The 24,619-nt window shown below is 42.3% G+C and overlaps 1 protein-coding gene across 8 annotated transcripts in view; it reads left to right on the forward strand.

Moving 5' to 3' along the window:
• IL1RAPL2 (interleukin 1 receptor accessory protein like 2) overlaps positions 1 to 24,619 on the forward strand; it is a 547,775-nt gene that overhangs the window by 21,024 nt on the left and 502,132 nt on the right. For 7 of the 8 annotated variants that reach the window (XM_073358328.1, XM_073358323.1, XM_073358325.1 and 4 more), the window contains exon 2: positions 4,862 to 4,962. In XM_073358328.1, the coding sequence (XP_073214429.1) occupies positions 4,881 to 4,962 (82 nt within the window). In that variant the 5' untranslated portion in view covers positions 4,862 to 4,880. Of the gene's footprint in view, positions 1 to 4,861; positions 4,963 to 19,446; positions 19,475 to 24,619 lie in introns of those variants that run through there. The other variant, XM_073358331.1, reaches the window with a different exon arrangement.

A 24,619-nucleotide genomic window follows, 5' to 3' on the forward strand; every position in this document is an offset into this window, starting at 1 on the left:
CTGTTGCCTCTGACTTGTGGTTCTGATCTCCAGTTTGTCTCTTGCTTCTGACCTCCCAGTATCCCAACCCAGCTGACTCCTGACTGAGGACTGCAGCTCTGACCATTAGGTCTGGCTACCCATGATCTGGCCTTGACACATGTCTTCCATCCAGGAGGCAGAGGAGAGTGAGGCTTACCTGTGGGTTTTAGCTCCTTAAATTGATACATCTTTGGGATCTACACAATGCGGAGCCATACACACAAGTCAGTGTAGGGACAACAAACTCCCAGGCCTCATGTCTCCTATGGCCAGGGCTTGCTCTAGGATTTTTGCCGCCCCAAGCAAAAAAAAATTTTGGCCGCCCCCGCTTTTTTTCGTGCCCACCCCCAACTCCACCCCTTCCCAACCCCTTCCCCAAATCCCCGGCCCCGCCAGCGTGGGAGGGGGGGAGCGCAGGAAGTAACGGGGGGGGGGTAGAGGAACCGCTCCCCAACCCAGCTCACCTCTGCTCCACCACCGCCACCTCCCCCGAAACAGCTGGGGGGGGGAGAAGCAGAGCGGCAGCAGCATGCTCAGGGGAGCAGGCGGAGGCGAGCTGGGGAGGCGGGGGCACATTTCTAGGAGCGGCATGGCCGAAGCCGGAATATCACCCCTATAAATTCGCCGCCCTCAGCACCTGCTTGTTTTGCTGGTGCCTAGAGCCGGTCCTGCCTATGGCACGCTGCCCCAGCTCTCCTTGTTTTGAGGAGGGGTCGTTCTGCAGTATAACACTTATTTCCAAGTTTCACTCTTGTGGAAAAAGTCCCGTAACCGCAAGAGTGATCAGAGGAACCATCCAAGGGCTCAGGTGTGTTCTGAGTTTGTGAAAAATACTCCTTTAAAATATTGTGAGGGCAGCTCAACCCCCCTGTTCTAGAATAAAAGCACAGAGAAGCAGCCATGTAGTGTGTATGTACAAGAACATATATTCATCTTGCATCATATGATACATGGAGCTGGCCAGAAAATAGAAATCCCTTTCTGTGGAAAAATCCTTTTGAAACTTTTTATCATCCCAAATTGGGACAAAAAGTCAAATGTGAAAATTTTTCACATGAAGGGATTTCCTGGATTCAATTCAATTTTGGGGAGAACCAACATGGAATCTTTTTAGCTTGCTGGATGCTCACTTGGAAGACTCTTGACAATTTCACTTTCTCCCTGTAGGGAGAAAGCAAAATTGAGGAGCTTTCCAGGTGAGCAGCCAGAGAATTGTTGCTCAGATTTTTCTGTTGGGGCGGGGGGGGGGGGGGAAGGGAAATCATTTTATTGGAGGGTGGGAGGGGGAGTGAATTAAAATTCTCCCATGGGAAAATTTCTTTTCTTTGCGAAAAGAGCATCTTTTGCCAGACCCATTCAGAGGGGAAAATTCCTGGTCAGATCTAGTAGTATGGTCATTCCCTTGGTAGGTCTCTACCAGCATATAAATCTTCTTATTGCCATGGTCACATTTGATAATAGTGGAGGGCAGGGGTATCCAGGCACATACCTCTCTGTTATGCAATCCACATGTGCATCTTAGAGAGAGGACTGGGGAGTTAAATGTCCACATTTTCTCTTTAATGTTTCAAATGTCTTGATTTCTTTCTGCTCTAGATCCTCAGCTGACGTAAATTGTCATAGCTCCATTGAAGTCAATGACAATTTACACCAACTGAGGATGTGCCCCATTCTGTGAATGGTCAGACTCCACATCCTGCATTCAATGAGGTATATGTACGGCCACTGGAATAATGTCTGATTCTTACCCCTTGCCTGGGGTTTCCCTTCATAGTTAAATACTAAAAGGTACATCCCTAAAACATTTCCTGATCTTGATGTTTTCCTGTGTGTGTTTTGGGGGGGGGGAGGGAGTGGGGGATCTCCCTTTCTGTCTCTGCCCTTACTTCCTTCGTTCCCCTTAGAAAGAGATTCTAAGTCTTCTGTGCCTTGGAATGTGGCTAAAAGAATCCTAGCAGAGTAACGTTGTCTCCCCCTGCCAAGTCCTAAAACATATCTGCTGAGATTTATTCGTGTTGTCCTCTCCACCTTCCATAGCCTTCACAGGGGACAGCCCCCAAATGTGAGAAATCAGGTTCTTTCCCTGACACTGACATGCCATCCAATTTTGCACAAGTCATCTTACCTTTTTGGTGTCCACTCTTGTCCCCTGTTTTGTCTCTTTACGGTTGGGATTTTGAAGGGGTCTAGGGAAGTTAAGTGCCAAACTCCCTCAGGTGCCTCGGAAAATACCAGCCTGGGATTGTAAACTGTTTGAGGGCAGAGATTACCTCTTATGTATCTGTATAATATTTAGCTGAAAGGGACCTTGATCTCAGTTGGGGCCATTAAGCATCACCATAATACAAATAATGTAATAAAGAAAGAAGTCAAGAATCTTATTATGTGGGATCCTCTTAAGCACAAACAATATTTTCTATAACCTCAATTACATTATTCAAGTTCTCAGTTGTAAATTTTAAATTGTAAAAAATTAAGATACCTGCAGGTTTGCATGGCATGGAGGTAAATTTTCACTTCTCTCATCAATGGTTCTTCCACAGTAAAGTGAGAATTCTGAGAGGTAGAAATCCATTGACTGGCTAAAGTACTTTGCCCTCCCACCCTGCTTCTTAGTCATGTAGGACTCCTGAAGCACCTTCATTGCAACTGGCACATCTAAAGATGACTGCACAAGGATGTTCAGTATTGCTGATTCTGTCACAACAGCCTCAAAAGTGCTACTTTCCAATGGTGGGATTTAAAGGAACGACCCAAATCTACCCCCTAGGCTTTCAGTCTTTTTGGGCAGGCAGACAGATTAGGAAACCACTACAGCGGTTGAAATCCTGGTCCCACTGAAGCCAATGGCAAAATCTTGTCCCTATTGAAATCAGTTGGCAAAATTCCCATTAGCTCTAGCATGAATAATATATTAGTAAGTAGAATTTGCTTTGGTTTTTATAGTCTATTTGCTGCAGAGTAGTTAGTTTAAAAAAAATTCAGTGTGAAACAAGGACCTGAGAGTTACCTACCTCCGCTGTAATAACTGAAGAGAGCAAAGTGGAGAAAGCAATTTGCAAAGCTACATTTGAAAGTCATTCTAGCATAACATCATCATTGCAAATTATCCAGCAAAAGATTTGTTCCATTACATTTTTTTTTAACTGTCTCGTCAAGATGGCTCTACTTGTATCAGGATTTGGTACTCCAAGGAGAGGTTAAGAAAACATGAATACTAATTCTTTCATTAACCATTGTGAGACAGCCTTCACTTCTCATAATTCATCACATAGCCTTTTGGTCCTCTAACACGGTAAGCTGGGGGAATCAAAAGGCATAAAGTGCTCAAGGGAAGGTAGAATTCGGGAGAAAGAAGCACTGCATATTTATAGCTATAGTACTGTAGCAAGGGGTGGGGATAGAGTCTTAAAATGAAGTGGTACTTTTGAAATAATAGAATAGCAGCATAATTGCCATTATACAAGAGATTATCCATGGTCCCTTACACTTTCTTCACACGACAGTTAGGCTGGTAGTAAAATTACAAGGGAGAAAAGACATCATGTAATAAACTCAAATTAAAATATGATTTTCAGAGACTCACAGGCTGTGTACACCCTTTTTATATCTTATTATTTAAAAGAACTTTCAGATCTGTGTGCAATAATTCACTGGTCCTCTAGTTGTGGATGCTTTCGAAGGGACAGCGGGCTATCCAGCTGAATATTTTATTTCTCTGTGTGAACTTAAATATTTATTTCCTTTCCCTTTTAGCTTGATGGTTTCACATATTACTGTTCTTACAAAAAATAATTGCCCCTGTGAAATGTCATTCTGCTGTAAGGTGTTGAGTATTTATTCTTTTAATGCCTAATACATTCTTCATACAGATGATCTAACTAGTGTGTGTTTTTGCTGAGAATAAAGGGCCTGATCCAAAACCTATTGAAGTCAACAGGGGTCTTTGATAAAGTTATGGCTTTCTAGGGTCTTGATTCATGTTTCTCTTTAAGCATGTGAATCAATGGAACTACATGTGTTTAAAGCTAAGTGCATGTTTAGAATTTAATATAGCTATTTTTTATATACACATAAGGGACTGAATTCTACTGTGTTGTATATTTGCAACCACACTTTCTTGAGTGACTTTGATAAATGAAAGTGGAACTTGCTTCAATAACTATATAAATTAAAACTGGAAATTTTAAACTTGATTTCTCTCCTCTCTAAAGTAGGTAATATAAAGCTGACAGTAAAATTCTCAGGAAAGACTAATTTTATCTCTCTAATAAGAACCCTGAGACTTGCATTCATTGACTTCTAAATTTCATTCACCCGTCTTTAGTTCATTTTATAGGTGAAATCTCGGGAATAGTAATAATTCATTGCAGCAGCTCTTGTAATGTTACCTGTGGGGAAATAAGGTTTCTAAGAGAAATTATGCAAATAACTGCTCTTAGATCTTGTCATGTAATGTGGGAGATCAAAGTATTTTAAAAGATATCTTTTCTTTGTTGGAGACAACTCTGATTGTGGCCATCAGAATCTCCTGGCTAGAACAGACAAAAATCTTATTGATATAATAGACATGTACTATTTCAAATAAATAGTTTAACTGTTTCTAAAGGAGAGAAAAGTTTTTGTGTCATTTAAAAAAACTTTTGTCTGATACTCTGATAAATTATTTATTTTGAAACGTTGTTTTCCTAGCTCGGCATAATGCCCCAAGCTGCCCCCCGGAAGTCACTAGATTAAGCCATTGCCCCATAATGGTTCTTTGAGAAATGTTCAACTCTAGCTGTTGCTTTGTTGTAGCAAAGAGCTGTGATTCAGACTTCATGCTCTGTTTGCGTTTCAGCTGTCAATGAAAGTGAAAGATGAAGTCTCCCATTCTCTTGGTTCTTGTGATCTGTACAGTAGTCAGCACAAATTTGAAGTTGGTATCAAAGAGAAATTCCGGTAAGTCTCAGAAAAATGTGATCGCTATTTTATATTTAACAAAGTCTGGCTTCGGCGATCATGTCATAGACCCAATTTTTGTTCTGCATGCATAATCCTTGTTGTTCAATTATTTAAGAAGGGTTGTATCCAACACAAACACATTGTTGTTTAGCATCAATGGAATTTCTGTCTGTGTGTTCATTGTATTGAAATGTTTTGATATTAAGCCTGAAGTGATTTACCATGAAAAATGCTGATCTGTCTAGCTTATGAGTATCTTAGGCCTTTTTTGGTCTTTTTTTTTTTTTTTAGGGCCCGATTCTCAATTACACTAAGGTGCTCACATGTTCTTGTGGAAGTATCAAAGGATCTTAAAAGTCAACATGAATTTACATCCACTTTCAGGCTCCTTTACATTCCGGGTGGTGTAACGGGCCTAACTGTAAATAAGAACTGGGCCCAAAGTCTATAAAATGTCGTTTTTTTTTTTTAAATCTTATGTTGGCTCTAGGCCAGCTATCATCTAGCTTGAAAGAAGAGACCATCTAACCCATAGAATTGGCACTGGCACCAAGAGTAACTTCTTGTCCAGAGGGTTATTTTTACCGAGCGTTAAAGACATGATCTGAACCTGCTCTCCTTTCTCAAGCAAAACTTTGACCTCAGAGGGATTCCTGTCTGAGGAGGAAGAGCAGGATTAGGCCTCAAGATCTTGCATACGGTTGTGAATCTTCTGAGATCATAGTAAGTAGGTATGGGATAAAATCGAGCACGTTGTTGAATGTGCAGTATATGCCTTATTCGGTTGATTGTGTCTAAGCTACTTTTTTGTGACCGCTGTGTGCCATGCATATGAGCATAAGGGCTCTTAATGAGCTGTCTGCCCTCAGTCTTTCAGCTAAGGTATTTAGCCAAAAAGTCATGTGTGAAAACAAATGACTTGGCTGGTGTCTGTTGATTTTCAGTTCAGTCACTACGTTTCCCAGTGAGAAAGGTACGTTTAATTTCTCATTATGGTCTTACACACATTTCTAGAGAGAGAGAGGTTAAGTCTATTTTTTGAATGGACAAATGCTAGGGAGGATTTTTTTTATTTAAAAAAATTGTTTAAAAATAGACTTTTTTTTTTAAACAGTATCTTCTCTCTGGGATTTAGGCCAAATGAAATGTAACTTCTATTTAGTAAAACTATCTTACTGTCTTGAATCGTTAGTACATCAAGGGCCAGGTCCCACTTCCCTTTGGTCGGCACTCTTGCTGAAGTCAGGTGATTGGGATTTGGCCATAACAAGGAGCTCGATGTGAAGTCTATTGAAAACAATGGAAGCCTTCCCATTGACTACTATGGCCTGGCCCAAAGCACATGGGGTAGTGCGACACTTCCTGTGGTGCTCAGGTTTGTGATGCACTTCCCTACTGTTTGTATTCTTTTAGATGGAATATATGCATTAAAGGTGTTACCACAACCCAGTCACCGTCCAACATCAAACAGTGTTAAACAAAGTTCAAGTTTTGGTATACAGAGACCTCTGCCTGCTTAGCACCGTGGCAAACATGACATTATATGTCCTGTTAACCTTGTGTTAAAGGTGAAGGGAAAAACAGTTAAAGCATTTGAAATGTAAAATATTATGTAACATCATCTTTTGTTCCCTTTCCCTTTAGCTGGGAAAAACTCTTGTGTGACAGGCTCTGAGATGGTATCAAAGATGGTAACTGTCCTGTTTGGGAAAACAAAAGAAGTTAGTTGAGATGGGCTGAAGCCGCTGTTTTGTTAAAGTCCAAACCTGTTTCATCCCAGGTGGTGATTGGGATTCAGTTGGCTGGAGAGAAGTGGCAGTTTTATCTTGGGTCTCTCCCTCTGGCCTGATCAGGATGATGAAGTCCTTGGATCCCAGGAGACGGGGGTGGCAGCCATGATGGTAAAGCTTGCTCCAGTAGCCAATTTTTCTTCTGAAGTCTCTTTCCTTTAGGACTCCAGAAGGAACTGATGGGCAGAATAGCTCATTTCCTCATTATTTTGTCCACTAATTAGGCCTAGTTTCTGACACACCACTTTTGGTTTATTAATTTCTGGTCCCCCATTTTCTTGTTTACTGAGCACGATCTTCATGCAGTCCTGGTGTTATATTAGTAGGCTTCTTTGTTTGGACTAATTAAGTCTGCCTCCCTTTTGTACCGTTTTCCATCAGCATTTGTTGTAAGTTATTGTGTGACATCTTAATTTATTCTCACTTTTAATAGTCGAGCTCACAAGTAGGGTAAATTTGTAGGCCCAATTATCGCAACACCATCACCTGCCCTGAGCATGAGGGAGTCTTGTCTCTGCCTGCTGTGGATCAGCTCCCTGCAACTACCAGTCCCTGACAACACAGGCACTGCCTTCTAGGCCTTTTAAGGATTTGCTTTCTCTGTACAGGTTAGCCATATGCCAACTCCGGAGTCCTCCACTGACCACTCACAGAATTACCAGGCCTGCTGTTCCCATAGGAACAGTACCCTACAGCTTACTAGTTATATTTTAGATCACAGCTCTGCTGAACGCACAGCACTAAAACTTGTTCTTGTTTTTACTATAAATATATTCTCAAAGAACAGAGATTCAAGTGATCATAATATTGGTCAGAAATAAAATGTCTACATATAAAAACAAACGGCAATACGTTTTCTAGAGACTAAACTTAACTAATAAGGCATTCCCCTATCTCCTACAGGAAAGCTTACTCAAAATTCTTTCCCCAGTGATCTTAACCAGTTTGGTTGAGCCCCCTTCCCATCAGATCAAGTCTGCTGACAGCTTGTCCTCGCAGAGTGAAGGAATACCTAGGGATTCATCTGTACCTCAGATATTAGGGTTGCCAACTGTGACTGAAGCTATTCTGGGAGATTTTTTCCCCCAACATGATGTAATGTCATTTTCTTAAAATATCCTATTAAAATCTCCCAGATTGCTTTCAATAATCACCAGGAGATCGATGCCGATTCTGGGAGACTCCAGGCTAATCCTGGAGGGTTGGCAACCCCATCAGATATAGTCTCAAAAATTCTTTGTGTTACTCCTAAACAGGATAATTCATGCTATTTACCTCTTGCTGTTAATTTCCTCTCTTTGAAGACCTCACATTCCTTCATTAGCATTTGGCTCAGATCTATGAGTGGTGGCCTGTTGTGAACCACACAATTCTTAATTTACATGTAAATGGCCAAATGTTACTTGTCTGAAAGAAAACTTGCTTGTCACCTTTGCTGGTGACCAGTCCCTAGACACAGACCTTAAGAACATAATTTTCTGTATGTGTATAACTCCCAACATCCATACATGTGTTCTGCAATGATAGTGATGAGCAGTGTGACACAGGCTTTCATTAGAGATCTCCCAGGACAGTCTTTGTCTAGTATTTCCATTCTAGTTCACCAAAGGGGATTCCTGTAACCCTTATGCCCTCTGCCAGTTGGCATCTGGAGGTCCCTGGGGCAGGAGATAGTTAATAATGAGATGAGAAATAGGGTGAAATCCTGCCCCTATTGAAGTTAATGGGAACTTTGCCATTGAATTCAAAAGGGCCAGGATTTTACCCATGATCTGTGGGAGTTGGCAGTATTATGACCTGCTGTGTGGTATCAATAGAACCTGGATGAGTAAATACAGAGAATGATATTGGCAGTTCCTTTCTTTAAAAGTATACAGGGGTTATAGCTGATCACAAATTGAATATGCCAACAGTGCAAAGGCGTTGTGAAAATATTGTTTTGGGATGTGTTAACAGGAATGTCCTATATAAGACATAGGAGGTAACTGTTAAGCTTTACTCAGGACTGATAAGGCCTCCGCTGAGGTTCTGTGTCCAGTTCTGGGCACTGCACTTTTAGAAGTGAACAGACTGGGGAGCATCCAGAGGACAGCAACAAAAATGCCAAAGGTTTAGAAAACATGCCCTGTGAGGAAGGGTTGACAGAACTGGGCATGTTTAGTCTAGAGAAGAGAAGGCTGAGGAGGGACCTGGTAAGTCTTTTAATATATAAAGGGTGGTGGCTGTTAAAGAGGACAGTGTTTAAAAATTGTTCTCCATGTCCACTTGGGTAGGACAACAAGTAATTGGCATAGTTTGCAGCAAAGGAGATTTAAAGCTGGATATGACGGGGGAGAGGCTTTCTAACTATAACGATAGTTACACAGTGGAACAGGTTACCTAGGAAGATTGTGGAATCCCCATCATTAGAGGTTTAAGAACGGGTTAGACAAACAGTTGTCTGGGATGGTCTAGGTCAGGGGTCGGCAACCTTGCAGAAGTGGTGTGCTGAGTCTTCATTTATTCACTTTAATTTAAGGTTTCGCGTGCCAATAATACATTTTAACGTTTTTTAGAAGGTCTCTCTCTCTAAGTCTATATATTGTATAACTAAACTATTGTCATATGTAAACAAGGGTTTCAAAATGTTGAAGAAGCTTCATTTAAAATTAAATTAAAATGCTGATCTTACGCCGCCGGCCCGCTCAGCCTGTTGCCAGCCTGGGGTTCCGTTCACCTAGGCCGGCAGCAGGCTGAGCGGGACCTGCGGCTGGGACCCCGGCTGGCAAGGGGCTGGCAACCAGAAGCCCAGACCGGCAGCAGGCTGAGTGCAGCCAGCGGCCGGGACCGCAGACTAAGCAGTGGGCTAAGCGGCTCAGCCCGCTGCCGGTCTGGGGTTCCGTCCGCCGGCTCCTCCCAGCCAGGGTCCCGGCTGCTGGCCCTGCTTAGCCCGCTGCCGGTCTGCAGTCCCGACCCTGTCCATATAGAGTATGTACCTACCTTCTCCCTGGTTCTAGCCCATTCTCTTCCTCTCTCTCTGCACTGAGATGAGGGTGGGAGTGACTGAGCACAGGGCTGGGGGTGAAGGAGCAGGCTGGGGGTTGGGGTGCAGGGTCTGGCCAGGAGCTAGAATGAGGGAGGGGACTCAGAGTTGGGGCAGGAGGTTTGGGTGTGGAGTGCTTACCTGGGCAGCTCCCATTTGGTGCGAGGGGTGCAGGTGGGAATGTTGGGGCGTGTGTGCAGGAACTCCCGTTTGGTGCTCAGGGTGGGAGTGGGGATGTGGGGGGTGCAAGAGTCAGGGCATTGGGTGTGGGGGGGGCTGGGTATGTGAGGAGGGTGCCGGAGTCAGGGCTGGAGTGTGTGTGAGAAGGGTGCAGGGGTCAGAGCAGTGGGCTGGGGTGTGTGGGGGGGTGCAGAGGTCATGGCAGAGGGCTGAGGGTGTGGGCTGGGGTCGTGGGGGTGCTCCCAGCCCCCTGCTGTGAGCGGCTCATGGCAGGGGGCTGGAGGGGATATGCCCTGATTCCACCCCCTTCCCCAAGGTCCCCGGAGCAGAGAGCACGAGCGAGCTGCGGCTCCGCTTTTCCCTCTCCCCCACCATAGCAAGGGCCATCAGCTGATCGGCTGCAGGGAGGGAGAGAAGGAGGGGCAGGAACCCAGCATGCTGGGGGAAGAGGCAGGGGGAGGGGGAAGCTTGCCTGCCCTGCAAGGAGAGAGCCGGGGTTGGAAAAAAGCGGGCCAGGCCGGACAGGATTTTTAGTGGCACGCTGCTGTCTGTCCGTGTCTGGCAGACAGTAGCGTGCCATTAAAAATGGGCTTGCGTGCCATCTTTGGCATGCGTGCTGTAGGTTGCCAACCCCTGGTCTAGGTATACGTGGTCCTGCTTCAGCGCAGGTGGTGGACTGGATGACCTCTTGAGGTCCCTTCCAGCCCTACGTTTCTACAGCGTCCATGAAACCTAAAATATATGTCGGTATAGTGTCCTCCAGCTGATAGTGTGCCACTAGCTATATTTTAGTACATTGATCTTTGCTGCTTTCTTTGACTTACCTTGCAGAATGTCTTGAGTTGTTACTGGCAATTTTTGTCTATCTCAATTCAAGTGGAATACCAGTAGGGGAAAAAACCCTTTAATATATTAGACTGCCTACTGCTAAATTTAACCGACTGGAGTAAATTTCTCATCTGGGTGGGCCAATGTATGCCAAGCATAAGATGAAAGAGAAAATGGATTTAAGACCGAAATATATAGTGTCCCTTTGTAAAGACATGAATATATGTGGCTAGCTTTCTACTTTCTATATGCATTCTTTCTCTTACATACCCTATGATTTTTAGGCTGCTATGTGGAGCAGAACATTGATTTTTTTTTCTCTCTCAATGTATGTGAGAAATGCACTTTCTGTGATTGAAGTATTTGAAGCATAATTGATAACTTTACCCTTTCTGAAAAGGTCCTTTACATTGGAAGAACTACCTTTTGATTGCTTGACTGCATGCAGGGGGCTTCACTGATGTCGTGTCAGTCCGAATACATTGCATGAAGGAAAGAACATCAGAGAAGCTGCAATTCTTATTATTTATATTACAGTAATGCCTAGGCGTGCTACTCATGGACTGGGACCCCATTGTGCTAGGTGCTGTATAAACACAAAACAAAAAGACAGTCAAGAAGCTTACAACCCACGTATAAGATCAGGGACGACAGACAGATATAGACAGCGAGGGGAGTGCAGGGAAACATATGATACTGGTCAACTTGACAGGTTGTAGTCTCAGCAGAAAACAGATTAACTGTTGTCAAGTTAAATGGTTCAAAGCTTAGATTCTGTTGTCTGAATAGGTTTGGCTGAATCATTACTGGAATTGTGTCTAGGAAGCGACATAGTTTTAGATTTTTGGCTCAGAACTAATTCTGAGAACTACAAAATCCTATATTTTAACATCCTTGAACTTCTAAGTGTCTTAAATCCCATATCAGTGTTGCTGCGTGAGTCCATCTCTGGCTAGTATGGTATTGGTATTGGCTCATAGAATTTGAATACATTTTTGTTTGTAGGAAATATTTCAATGAAATTCTTATCTTTTCAGAACCCTGAAACAATTTTACATAGTACAGAGTGCAAAGAGATTGTTGTATGGGCCACCTCCCCTGCCATTCGTGACTTAGACAGTGGATGGGATTTTTGAAAGTGGCTTAAAATAATTGCAAGACCCATTTGGTATCCCTTTGGCAATTTAAAACTATTGTGTACATGAAAGTGAAGGCCAAACTTTCTGAAAGTTCTAGTGGATTTGCAGACCTCATCACGGGGCTTGATTTCTAGAGGGGGCAGGTGCTTAACACTTTCTGAACAACAGGCCCTCTTCAGGGGTCTCAGATTGAGCGCCCAACACCATGATAGCTTTTGAAATGTAGATCCAAGAATTTGTGTCCTCTTAGCCAAAGCTGGCCTTTGGGATCCTGCAACGCCCCTGGCTACCGGCTCCACTGAATTTGGAGGACCAAGAAATGTCCAGGAGAACCTCAGCTTTCACTCACATATTATATAAAATGGAGCTTTTTTTTGAAGAGAGTAACGTAAGCAATGCCAACTGATCCCTATGGATGAAAATGTGTCACTTGCTCTTTCCTGAAAGATCACCGGTTATCCACAGCCCCCTCTCAGCCACCCAGGATTTTGCTTTCACAGCCCTGGCACAAAATGCTTTAAGCTGTCATCAGTGCTTAAAAGCTGTGTCCTTTTCGCAGAGAGTTAATCACTTTGTCTATTTCACTTCTTGTTTCCCTGCTGCCTCCCATCTGTTCAGCTTCTATCAGTGTGAATGGAGGAAGAGGAGCTAGCACCATGTGATCAGTTAATCCTCCACGGGCCACCAGCAATTAATCTGTGAAGCACCAGTAGTCCATGCACCTTATTAAGGGAAACTCTGTCATGGTTCTCTCTCCTCTAGAGAGGAAGCAGCATTACAGATATAGCACTAGCCAGGTGACAGCTGGCAACATTGAGTTGCATATAGAAAAGACCAGAGCAAATAGCAACATTTGTTGAAGGGTTAGCTACCTTGATCTCATATGGTTGAAATACTGAACTTTGGTAAAAATTGGAGCCTGTTTAAATATTGCACTTGGTTAAAATTAACTAGTTTATGATGAAAACATTTAAAATATTGAACAGATTTAGAAACGAAAGCCTAGCCCCTTCCCAAAAGAAGCGCTAGATTAGGAAACAGATAAAGAAAAGTGAACACACACCATTCCAGGGTGAAGTGAAAAGCCAACATAGGATCTTGGAGGGAATCAAAATAAGAAAAATATGGAATAGAAATGTATATTAACTTCTGAGTTAAAAGTCAAGACACTCCCACTTCCTTGTCTTGTTTCTGTCTTGCAGCAGATATGTAATGTCAGCTGTTAGGTATTAAACAGACTGCCAAGCTTCAGAAAGGTGGCTGTTACTGGTAGTAATGTATAAAGCACTGTTGGGCATGCACAGTATTTGACGGTTGGTGGAATATATCGGACAAAGAAAGGGGCCTTTGCCCTGGGAAGCTTACAAATTCAAGGCCTGATACAGAATCCACTAAAGTTAATGGAAAGACTCCCACTGACTTCATAAAGTCCAAAAGGGACCATGATGATCCTCTAATCTGATCGTCCAGCCTAGTTTCAGTTTCTAGCCATTGGATCTTGTTGTGCCTTTGTCTTCTAAGTGAGCTTTGGATCGGCCTTATGGTCTCAATTTTGCACAGAACTTAGACATAGGAGGAGTTTCATTGACACAAGTGGGTCTTCTCACATGCCTAAGTACCTTGCTGACCAGAGCCTAAACACACAAGAGGGCACAATATTATGAAAATGAGGGATTTGGTGTCATAGTATAGGAGGAGGGAACGGGTGTCAGGAAGGAGAATGTGGAGAGGTGCCTCGGGAAAGTTTTGGAACAAATAGGTTTTGGGGAGCTTTTTGAAGGAGTGGAAGAAGGGGGCTTTAGACATCAGTTTGAAATCTTTCTGGAATAAGAAGTGGAGTAAAAGGAGTGGAAATGTCCAGAGGCCCCAGTGGGCCTGTGGGAACAGTCAGGGGACTTGGGCTGGGATGTACAGAAGGTGACACCAGAATGCCTGGGAAGCAACCATTTAAAAACTGAATTTAATAGGGAAGCAAAAGGGATGTCCCAAGCAAGGCAAGATTCAGGGAGGGTGTCTGCAGGGCAGCCATGAAGATGATTTAATCAATTTTCCAGGACACAGTGAATACTTATGGCTTGGTTTATGAATATTATGACAATCATTGGACCATAGCAACACTCTAGCAGATGGCCTATAACACAATTTTTATACTTTCAAAATAAGTGTATTTTGTTGCAAAGGACAATGGATGTGAAAAGGCTGATTTCTTATCTCTGATAATATTTAAATCCACTAGTAATGATCTGGTTCTCTGTTGCTAATTTATATGGACTGTACACATCACATTATCTGTTCTTAGTGTCAATATAAACTCCTTCTGGACCTTCCTAACAATGCACCAACTGTTAAAAAAACAAACATCTTGCCCCTTCACTGGAGTTCTTCATGTTGCATTGTGAATGCTATCAACTTCATTCAAACCATCACTTCCTTTTGAGCTGCCCTTGTGTAACTAGTTTATTTAATACTTTACTCGCAGTTATTGAATAATTGAGTTCCGCACAATAGCATTTTGTGTATGAGTGAATAGACAGACCTGAAGAAAGGCAAAAGCACTTATTTAACAGGGTAGACTTCTTCCTGAATTCACCTTACCCGCTTTCTCTGCGGGAGTAGGCTATTGCTAGTGGGCTGAATCCTGCTCAGGAGACCACTTATCTCAGTAGGATTTGGCCTGTTCATTCATAAGCAACTCTGGCCTAAAACTGACTTGCTAGTTGAAAACAAATTTCAACCATCAAGGCATGAACCAAACTGAACTTAACCTGCCACATAATCTTACTGAGGGGTAATTTTCATCCTCTTGCCTCTAAAAATCCCCTCTCCCAAACATGCACCTGTTATGGGTGTAATTCTGGCCCCACGGAAGTGAATGGGAGTTTTGCCAACTGACTTTAGTGGGGCCAGGACTTCACTCAGGGTTTGTAGCAATCATTCATCATAGTTGGTCTAAACTGAGGGTTGGATTCTGCCACCTTTACTCAGGTGAGTAAATCGTGTTTGGTCAAGTAGTTTTTATTATCTGATTTTTTTTTTCTTCGTAAGTAGGGACAATGTATATGACTAAGGAATTGAGTCTTCATTCTTTAATGTAAACTCTTCAGGGCAGGTATTGTGTACCTTTGTGTATGGAAAGTACTAAGATGCTCATACTGCTTTACTAATGTTTACATTAGATCTTTTATTCAAAAAAGGAAGCTAGTCAGCCTTCACAGAAGACTGTGAGTTTCTAGGTCTGCCCCTAAAAAGAACAGGAGTACTTGTGGCACCTCCTGTTCTTTTTGCGGATACAGACTAACACGCCTGCTACTCTGAAATAGGTCTGCCTCTGACTTCTTGTATGATCTGAATTGTGTAAGCCCAAATTTTCAAAAGTGGCTATTAATTTTGGTTCCCCAATTTGAGATGAATAGTATCTGGCTGAGCACATCTCTTGAGCCAGGTCTTAGGGCATTATAGTACCTGGAAAGATATTGTAACAAATTATTATAGAATCCATTTGTAAGCACCTAGATGATCGTAAGATTATATAGAATACCCATCATAGATTTGTTAAAAGCAAATCTTGCCAAACCAACCCAATTTCCTTCTTTGACAAGGTTACTGGCTTACTGGATGGTGGGTGAGGGAGAAGCAGTAGACAGGATATACCTTGATTTTTTTTTCTTTTTTAGACAGGCTTTTGACACAGACCCACATAATATTCTCAAAGACAATTAGGGAAATATGGTTTTGGTGAAATTACTATGGGGTGTCAAGCATCAGAGGGGTAGCCGTGTTAGTCTGGATCTGTAAAAGTGGCAAAGAGTCCTGTGGCACCTCATAGACTAACAGACGTATTGGAGCATAAGCTTTTGTGGGTGAATACCCACTTCATCGGATGCACATACGTCTGTTAGTCTATAAGGTGCCACAGGACTCTTTGCCGCTTTTACTATGAGGTGGGTGCACAGCTATCACTGGTTTTCTGTCAAAATGGGAGGACCTATGTAGTGGGATCCTGTAAAGATCAGTAGTGGGTCCAGTTCTAGTCAATATTTTCATAAATGACACGGATAATGGTGTGGAGAGTGCTTATAAATTTTCAGATGACCCCAAGGTTGGAGGAGAGGGGGGGCCTTGCAAGCACTTTAGAGGACAGGATTAGAAGTCAAAAAGACCTTGACAAATTGGGTAACTGGTCTGAAATCAACCAGATGAAATTCAACAAAGACAAGTGTGAACCTACTTCACTTAGGAAGGAAAAATCAAATGCACAAGTACCAAATGGGGAATAACTGGCTAGGGGGTAGAACTGCTGAAAAGGATACAGTGGTTATAGTGGATCACAGCTCAATATGGGGCAACAATGTGATGCTATTAAAAAAAAGGCTAATATCATTCTGGGGTGCATTAAGAAGAGTGCCACATGTAAGACACAGGAAGTAATTGTCCCACTCTACTTGGCACTGGGTCAGGCCTCATCTAGAGTACTGTGTTCAGTTCTGAGCCACGTATTTTAGGAGAGATGTGGACAAATTGTTGAGAGTCCAGAGGAGAGCAACAAAAATAAGTTTAGAAAACATAACACATGAGGAAAGGTTTTTTTTTTAAAAAAAACCTGGACATGTTTGGTCTTGAGTAAGACTGGAGGGGGAAGTCTGATAAGTCTTCAAATATGTTAAGGGCTATTATAAAGAGGATAGTGTAGGTAGGACAAGAATTGTAATGGGCTTAATCTGCAGCAAGGGAGATTTAGGTTAGATATTAGGAAAAACTAAGTTCAAGAATAGGCTTCCAAGGGAGGTTCTGGAATCTCCATCATTGGAGGTTTTCTTAAGGACATGTTGGACAAACACCAGTCAGGGATGGTCTAGATTTGCTTGCCCCTGTCTCAGCCAGAGGGCTGGACTTGACCTCCCAAGGTCTCTTCTAGCTCTACATATCAGTGATTCAGCAGGACTGGAGAACCAATAACTCTTTGAAGAGCTCTAGGTACTGCCATTATGAATTAAATACAACACTGAGCATAAAATTTCTGTCCATGGAATTTAAAGATTTAGGTTCTGTTTGTTGCTGTGAAAAATCACATTTACCATGCAAAGTGCACTGCAGTGAGGAAATTTGATTTAAAAAGTTGTAAGCGATGAATGCCCACAATTGCTGCCTCAGATGCTCCCTTGTCTTTACATGGAGTCTGTAATGAAATCTATTATTGACTGCAGTTTAAAAACAATAAGTGCTAACATTAGGGGGGGAAGAGAGGAGGAGTGTGTGAAATGGCTACAGGAGATTGTGATAAAATAGAGAAATATGATAATTTGGTTTCTCCCCCCGGGTAGTTGAAGTAAGTTCTTTGAACTAATTATAATAAAGAAAAGCTTAAAATTTCACTCCAACTCTGATGAAGGGCTGGTTTAAATATTTTCCAGTTGTTGACTTGTGACAAAGGGAAGTGATTCTTTTCATACTTTGTGCAAGGGCTGGTATATAGACCTGCGTGGTATTCTCCTATTATGGTATCAGCTACTAGTTGCTAAAGTAGACATAATTGCCTGTCTATGAGCTGAAAGCTCAATTGATCCAAGAAGCAATGTCACCCTTAGGGGAGTATGTTTATCATTTTATTATCTCACCTTTCAAAACCAATCAATCCTTCCCTATGCTGAGCATGATTAGTACTTGTAATCTGCTGGGAGGAAGATACATAGTACACTGGAGATAGGCCAGAGTGGAATTTGCGGTCAAAGATTTGTGTTTATTTTCAGACGGTGGTTGATCCACCATTCCTTTATTAGTGTGGGGGAGGGGGTCTGTGAGTAGTGGGTGAAAGTCACATGCATATTTTGCTGTTACTGTGAAACAAAACTAGAGAGCCTCCCATCATGGTGATGAATGTGACACATACTAGAAAACTTAAGACCTTTGCTGTGTCCTCATCTCTTGATGTGAGACCTGAACAAAATCCCTTCAGGATTTAGTTTGGGAACTGAATACAGCAGCTCACTACTTCAACGTTTGGAACCGTCCCATGCCTTCCACTTAACTCAATGTCACACTCCAGCAAGTACTTCTTACTTATTCTCCAGTGATGCTCTCTGCCGAAGGGCCACTGTTGGGCATGGATGTTCCAGTTGGACTGGCCTTTTCTTACATAGAATCATAGAATATCAGGGTTGGAAGGGACCTCAGGAGGTCATCTAGTCCAACCCCCTGCTCAAAGTAGGACCAATCCCCCAATTTTTGCCCTGGATCCCAAATGGCCCCCTCAAGGATTAAACTCACAACCCTGGGTTTAGCAGGTCAATGCTCAAACCACTGAGCTGTCCCTCCACCCAGCTGTTCTCTCTATATCTTCACATATGACAATTTGCTATGCTTCAAACTTCTTATGTGACCCTCAGTGAGTCATTGAGGGTACATCTATGCAGCAAGAGCTGTGCATAGCTAGTTCAAGAGGCTAAGCTTGAATCCAGCTAGCAGGTAACAATAGCAGTGAAGGCCCTGTGAACGTGCTCAGCTCATTAGTCTGCTCTGAAGCTTGTGCTGTGCTGTCTTTGCTACTATTGTTACCTGTCCTAGCTGGATTCAAGCTAGCTTGGGCAAGCTAGCCCATGCACAGCCTTTGCTGTGTAGACTTACCTTGAGGGCCAGATTTCTTTGAAAGTATTTAGGTGCCTAAAGATGATGTGGATAGGCACCTAGGTGCTTTTGAAAATGTCTGAATCTCTAGGCATCAGCTATCCCATTTATGAAATGGAATAGTAGAGTGAGACCTTTACTAAGTGATCTAGGCAGCTAGCCCGAAGCAGGGGTCTGATGGGACAAAAATAAGGAGCAGTTTTTGCCCACGTTATGCTCATGATCCAAGATCCACCAGCTCATTACTCCAAAATGATTTGCTAGTCCAAGTAGATGATGCGGTCCTTCATAATCGGATCGATCCTGTTCTTTCTTAAGTATCAGCAGTGAAATAGTGAAAAATGTGGATTTTAAGTTGTTTTGGCAGAGTTCTATGACTCTTCTAATGTGGTGGATTTTTTTTTTTGAATACTAAACCACCAGACCATAATTATACCCAGATCTTATCTGTGTCTGGGGCAGATCAATGTTTCAGCATCAAATGATTTCATACACTTTTTTTTTTAAAATGAAAGTAATTGGCAAGTATATTATGGAAAGGCAAATATTTTGTGTATTCAGTTTTCTCCTAATAAAATGCTTGGCATCAAGAGTGTGACTTCTAGCTCCTCTCTGTAAGCTTTATTGCTATTCTTATCAATGCTAAGTGCTTATATAGTTCTTAAGCTTTTACAGATGAGAATTTATTATTATTTTTTTTTTAAAACAAAGGCCAGCATCATTTTTCCAATTTTACAGATGGGGAAACAAAGGTAGAGGGAGGTGAAGTGACTTGCCCAAGATCATCTAGCAATCCAGCTGCAGGTTGGGGAGAAGAAGCTAGATCCCCGGAGTCCCCATCAAGTGGGCTAACCACGAGGCATACTGCTCCCCATTGAAAGAGCTCCATGTTGTAGGATATCTCACAGGGAAGTTCTGAGGCTAAATTGGTGAGTGTGTGGAAAGTGCTTTGAATCCTCAGATGAGGGTGGTAGAGAAGTAAAAGTAATAGCAATTATTTTGGCTTTATTATGAAAAATAGAACGTAGCTCTGCGTGGCCCAGGGAGGCTGGTTGTAATATGTCTGCCATGGCATAGCAGTTGGCCTTCTAGATACTTTGCTGTGAATGTCTCAAGTCTTGTTTGATACATAAAACAACAGTGTCACTGCAACCTAGCTTTGAATTTAAAAGGTGGCCTGGGGAGGAAAGTTGTGTGTGTTGTTTGAATGCATTGAAAAAATGCATTTGATTTACCTGAGGGACTGACTGAATTGCTCCTTAAGAACCACCCCAGTCTCTTGGGCAGGTACATTTTTAAAAAAAAAAAAAAGTACGTGACTTACCCTAGAGATCAAGAGTGTCTTCCGGGGCTCTCTGGTAAATACTCATTTCATAGACTGCAACAACTCCACTTTCTAGGCTGCTGAATAAATGTGGATCGAGCTAGACTTAATTTTTTGCTTTTTGCAAAGCCAACAACCTTTTCATTTCCTCCTCCTCCTCCTCCACTCAAATGTTAGTATGCAAATAGTCTTGAATGGCCCTCTCCAAGGGCACTTCGGTGTTTGTGTAAGTTCGTGTTCTTTTTAACAGCATATTAATCCCTTCCTCTTGTTGTTCAAATATATGTAGTCAGAGTTCAAGAGCTCTCTGTGAAATGTGCATTGGAAATGTGCCACTGTGTTAAAAGGGGTGGAATGCTACCCCATCTACTTCTAGTGTGGTACTGGGAATAGGGCACTATGTTGGGGTTGGGAAACCTGGGTTCTAGTCCTAGCTCCGCCATTGACCTTCTGTGTGACCTTGGGCAAGTCACTTTCCCTCTTTATGCCACTTTTCCCTTCCACTCTCTGCTATTTGGTCTGTGAGCTCTTTGGTCTGTAAGCTGTGTGTTACATACACAGTGCCTAGCACTTCTTGGTTGGGACTCGAGGCTACTGTAATACATTAGTGCTTGTATAAATAGCTGCTCCCTTCATGGGACTTCAGCTTAGAAACTCAGTCCAAACCTCTTTAGTTACTTTCACTGTTTGCTATGTTCAGGCACTCTGCGCCTCCAGGTTTTGGATAGATCTGGATGGGATAATAACCATGGTAATAACTTGAGGCTATTTTTACAGCGTCTCCAGTCCAGCAGAAAACACTAAAATCTACTCATCTTCTGACTCCTTGCATGACCTTGCGACACTTTATGCCCAATTTTACAAAGCTAAGGAGGTTCATACAATTTGGATATGATTCAGAGAAGTATCTGAAAATATAGCTAGAAAACAGGATGAGTACTACAAATGACACTTGGGATGTTATGTCCGCATTCAATGCGACATCTCTATTTATAGGCAAACCAACGGACTAAACTGGAAACCATGTTTGGGGTGGGGCTTTTTAGTGTCATTGGAGCAGTCTGGAAGCTAAAGTTTTTTGGCTGATTTTTCTAATATAGGTCAGCATAAGTTTTATTAATAATGACTTTGCAACCTATTACTTACAGCATTATGCTTTTTTCATCTGGGCTGGGGTGAGTCAATCTGCTCTCTACTGCTCAGAGTTATCTGCACATGTTAAGCATGTTGCTGACTTAGGGAAGGAGAGAGAAACCTGAATGTAGTCACCTGGGTTGCTAGGCTCCTGGGGATCATGGTCCTTCATAAACATGAAATAAATAAATAAAAATGCAAACTATTGAGAGAGGGTCCCTATCAAAGTCCCCATTTAAATATGCCTGTGAATGAGATGTTCCATCTATTGTTATGCAGGAAGAGATGACGTATTGGAGGCTTGCTTAGTCCTAGGGGGACTGGAGATCTGATATGAACTGCTGGCTCTCCAGCATGTATTTAGAGTTATCTGTAGAACATGAAGATTTAAAACGTGACCTGAGATCAAAGCTGCCCAGATGTAGAGCTGGGCAATTTTTTTTAACAAATAGGAAATGCGCCAAAAAATGCATTCCCCCCTCCCCCCCCGCCCGGCATTAAAACTATTCATGAATTTGGGTAGAATATGGCAAATGGTTTCAGCTGTGAAAGATCTGGAAAATATTTTTAAACCATTTTGAAGGTGCTCGAAGCTCCATTTTCACAATGAAATGTCAGGTCGAAATGGTATTTGCAATGTTTCATTTGACCCAAACAAAGTTTCTAAAGCTTTTTGTTTCAATTTTTCAGCCTAAAAACTTCCAGTTTTGGCTCAAAGCGAGCACATCCTCTTTGTCTGGCTTGGCTATAGATCCACAAAATGAAGTATTTGCTCAGTGCTACTCAGATGCCCATGGCAATGAGGGTCAAGATAGTACTTGGGTGGGTGGATAGACATCCCATTGGTATTAATTGGGAAAATGGAAATACTACATTCCCAAGTACCATGAAGGGGCAAAGACTTTGTTGCTGGATTTTTATCTCCAGAGAGAATGAAGCGATGGGGATTTGCCCAAACTTGTCTGTCCAGGGTGCAGGATGACCACCAGAACAAAATGTTAATATAAAATCCTGTGCCAGCAAGAGTGAATTTAGGATCATCCTCAAGGCCTCTTTAAATGGGTTTCTCTAAAGTGTCTCCTCATAGCAAAGATCTGTCCATGACTTTGTTACAGGAAGTGGGTGATAACAACCCTACTCTTTTAATGCACATGTTGCTGAACATGATGGTGGGGGTGCAGTGGAAGAGGTCTATATAGTAGAATGTTTCATTGCTCTTATCCATAAAAAAACAACAACAACAAAAAACCCAGATCTCCTTTAATGGTTTTGTTCACCTGAAGGTTGTGCATTCTCATCACCATAATTACTAGGATAATTTAGTACTTGTGCTGTGCTTTACTACTATGCTTTCCAATAGGGAGCTTTAAAAGGTAGTTTTGATCTTACATTTTTTAAGATTGTTAGGAAAATATTTTTAGAGGCAGCAGACTTCTATTTTTTGCATCAACTAATAGTCCCTTAAGGATCTACTCTTAAAACAGCATTAATCTGTCAGGGAGGAAGATGGCAGAGCAGTCAGTCACTGTGTTATCATAGTGAGAATTCAGTGCTTCATTGGGACTCAGAGTTCCAAGGCAAAGTTCTCCAGCTAGGAAGCTTTCTCGGGCTAGTAGTGATCAGTTTCAAATTTTCCAAGTGAGGCCCCTCTCTCTGTGCGGAAGCTCTATGCAAGCAGTTTCTCACACGCTGTACGGTGTGTGTGCTAATGCTATAATTTACATATGGCAACCTAATTTGTGCAGGCAATTAGGAACAAGCTGGCTTTGTGTGTGTCCAGATTGACTGGAGATCATCAGAAAGGTATTGCTGGCTCTTCCAACCCATGTGGCATTTGGGGAAGGGTGCTACTGGGCCAAGTGCCCCAAATCCTCTCACTGGTACAGTCTTGATCTGGAGGAGTGTGGGACAAAATTGGGGATCTGGTTGTTCCACTGTTTCCTCCCACTCCAGCCTGTTGTCCTTGCTGTTGCTATTCAGCAGCCTTTGCCTCCTAGAGAAGAAAAAAACTAGTGGTGAAGCTGCTGACCCATGTGGCCTCCCAGAGCCCTGACACCCCCCAGTGATTTTTTGGGTTCTGATCCAATCTGTGAAACTGAATCCCAGCCTGGATCATGCCACAATCCCTTTTTTCTTAGGATGAGATTCACGAGCACCAACTACAGCAAGTTTCAACACCACGTAAGAAGGGCTCATTCATTGTTTAGAAATTAAGCAGTCTCCATCTGACTAATCAGTGTGAGATGACTGGTCGTCTTCAACAGACACGGTAGCTCATTAGTAGAATATACACAGATGGTAATGTGCTCAAAGGTATTTGAAATATATGGGCACAGAGCTCTATTAATAAGGCGGACCTATCCTTACTTTTCATGACAGAGTTCACTGTTCTTGCTGCTGTCTGTACTAGAATTTGGTAAATAAATGTGTGAAAATACCTTTACCAAATCATATTTACAATTTTCACATTTCCATGCTGATAAGATTATGATAAATACTTGAAATTTACTGTTACTGGAAAGGAGAGTAGAGAGAAAATGGACTCATAACTATTTTATTTATTCAGTAACTAGTTTACCCATATCTAATTGCCCTGAGGGAGAGACTTATTCAAAGGTTAACACAATAGTGGTTCCTTGGAATAATGTTTTTTGGTCTTTCTTTTTTCATTAGATGCTTTTATGTATAAAATTTATTTGGAGCAGAACGCTTTCACTGCTGAAAGGCTGGCTTTCTTCAGCAAATGTTACTCTTAGCACTGGTTGCCAGTTACTCTTCTGTATAGGCATATAGGGTAATGGAGCACAAAGCATTTTCTAATTCCCTGGTCCTGCATACTGATAGTGAGAGGAGTTATCCTCTGCAGAGCTGCTGTTCCCCCCCCCCCCCCCCGAGCAGATGCATTGGAAGTGTGTATAGTTTTGACTCCACCCCCACCAAGCTGGCCAGCATAGTCCTCTGCTCCTGGACCAATAGCTCATATCTTTCTCCCGTCTCCCCCAGAGCAAGACTGAGAACCAGAGGCCATATTGTGTCTGCCCTTTCCCTGAAGCAAATTTTTTGTTAATCTTGCCCTTAACCATTTTTGTTGTCCCATGTGGAGCACTGAAGGGACCAGTTTGCCAGTAGAATGTGTCCTCCGCCAGAAAAATTGCCTTCTCCTTGGTAATTTCGAGATCGTAACTACAGCACGTGTGGTGGACCCAACCAAGGCCAGATAGCTAGCCACAAGGAACGCTTGAATCTGCTTGGTTACTTGATATGAGCCCAAAATGCTTTGTGCTCCATTACCCTATATGCCTGTATAGAAGAGTAACTGGCAACCAGTGGTAAGAGTAACATTTGCTGAAGAAAGCCAGCCTTTCAGCAGTGAAAGCGTCCTGCTCCAAATAAATGCCAGCTACCGAAAGACTGGAGGGAGGGAAAGGAGGAATAGCTGATGAGTAGCAACAAGAAACTTATTTGAATGAATATTTTGTTCAGTTTAGATCATTGCAGGAATTATTTTTCTTGTCTTGGTATAATTTTTGAAATGCCATAAACTCTTGGATAAATAACTAAATTTTATAATGATACTGAATAAGACCACATGAGAGTTCTGAGGGCCTCATTCTCA

Source organism: Lepidochelys kempii, chromosome 9 (genome assembly GCF_965140265.1).
Source record: "Lepidochelys kempii isolate rLepKem1 chromosome 9, rLepKem1.hap2, whole genome shotgun sequence".
In the NCBI taxonomy this organism is placed as follows: Eukaryota; Metazoa; Chordata; order Testudines; family Cheloniidae; genus Lepidochelys; species Lepidochelys kempii.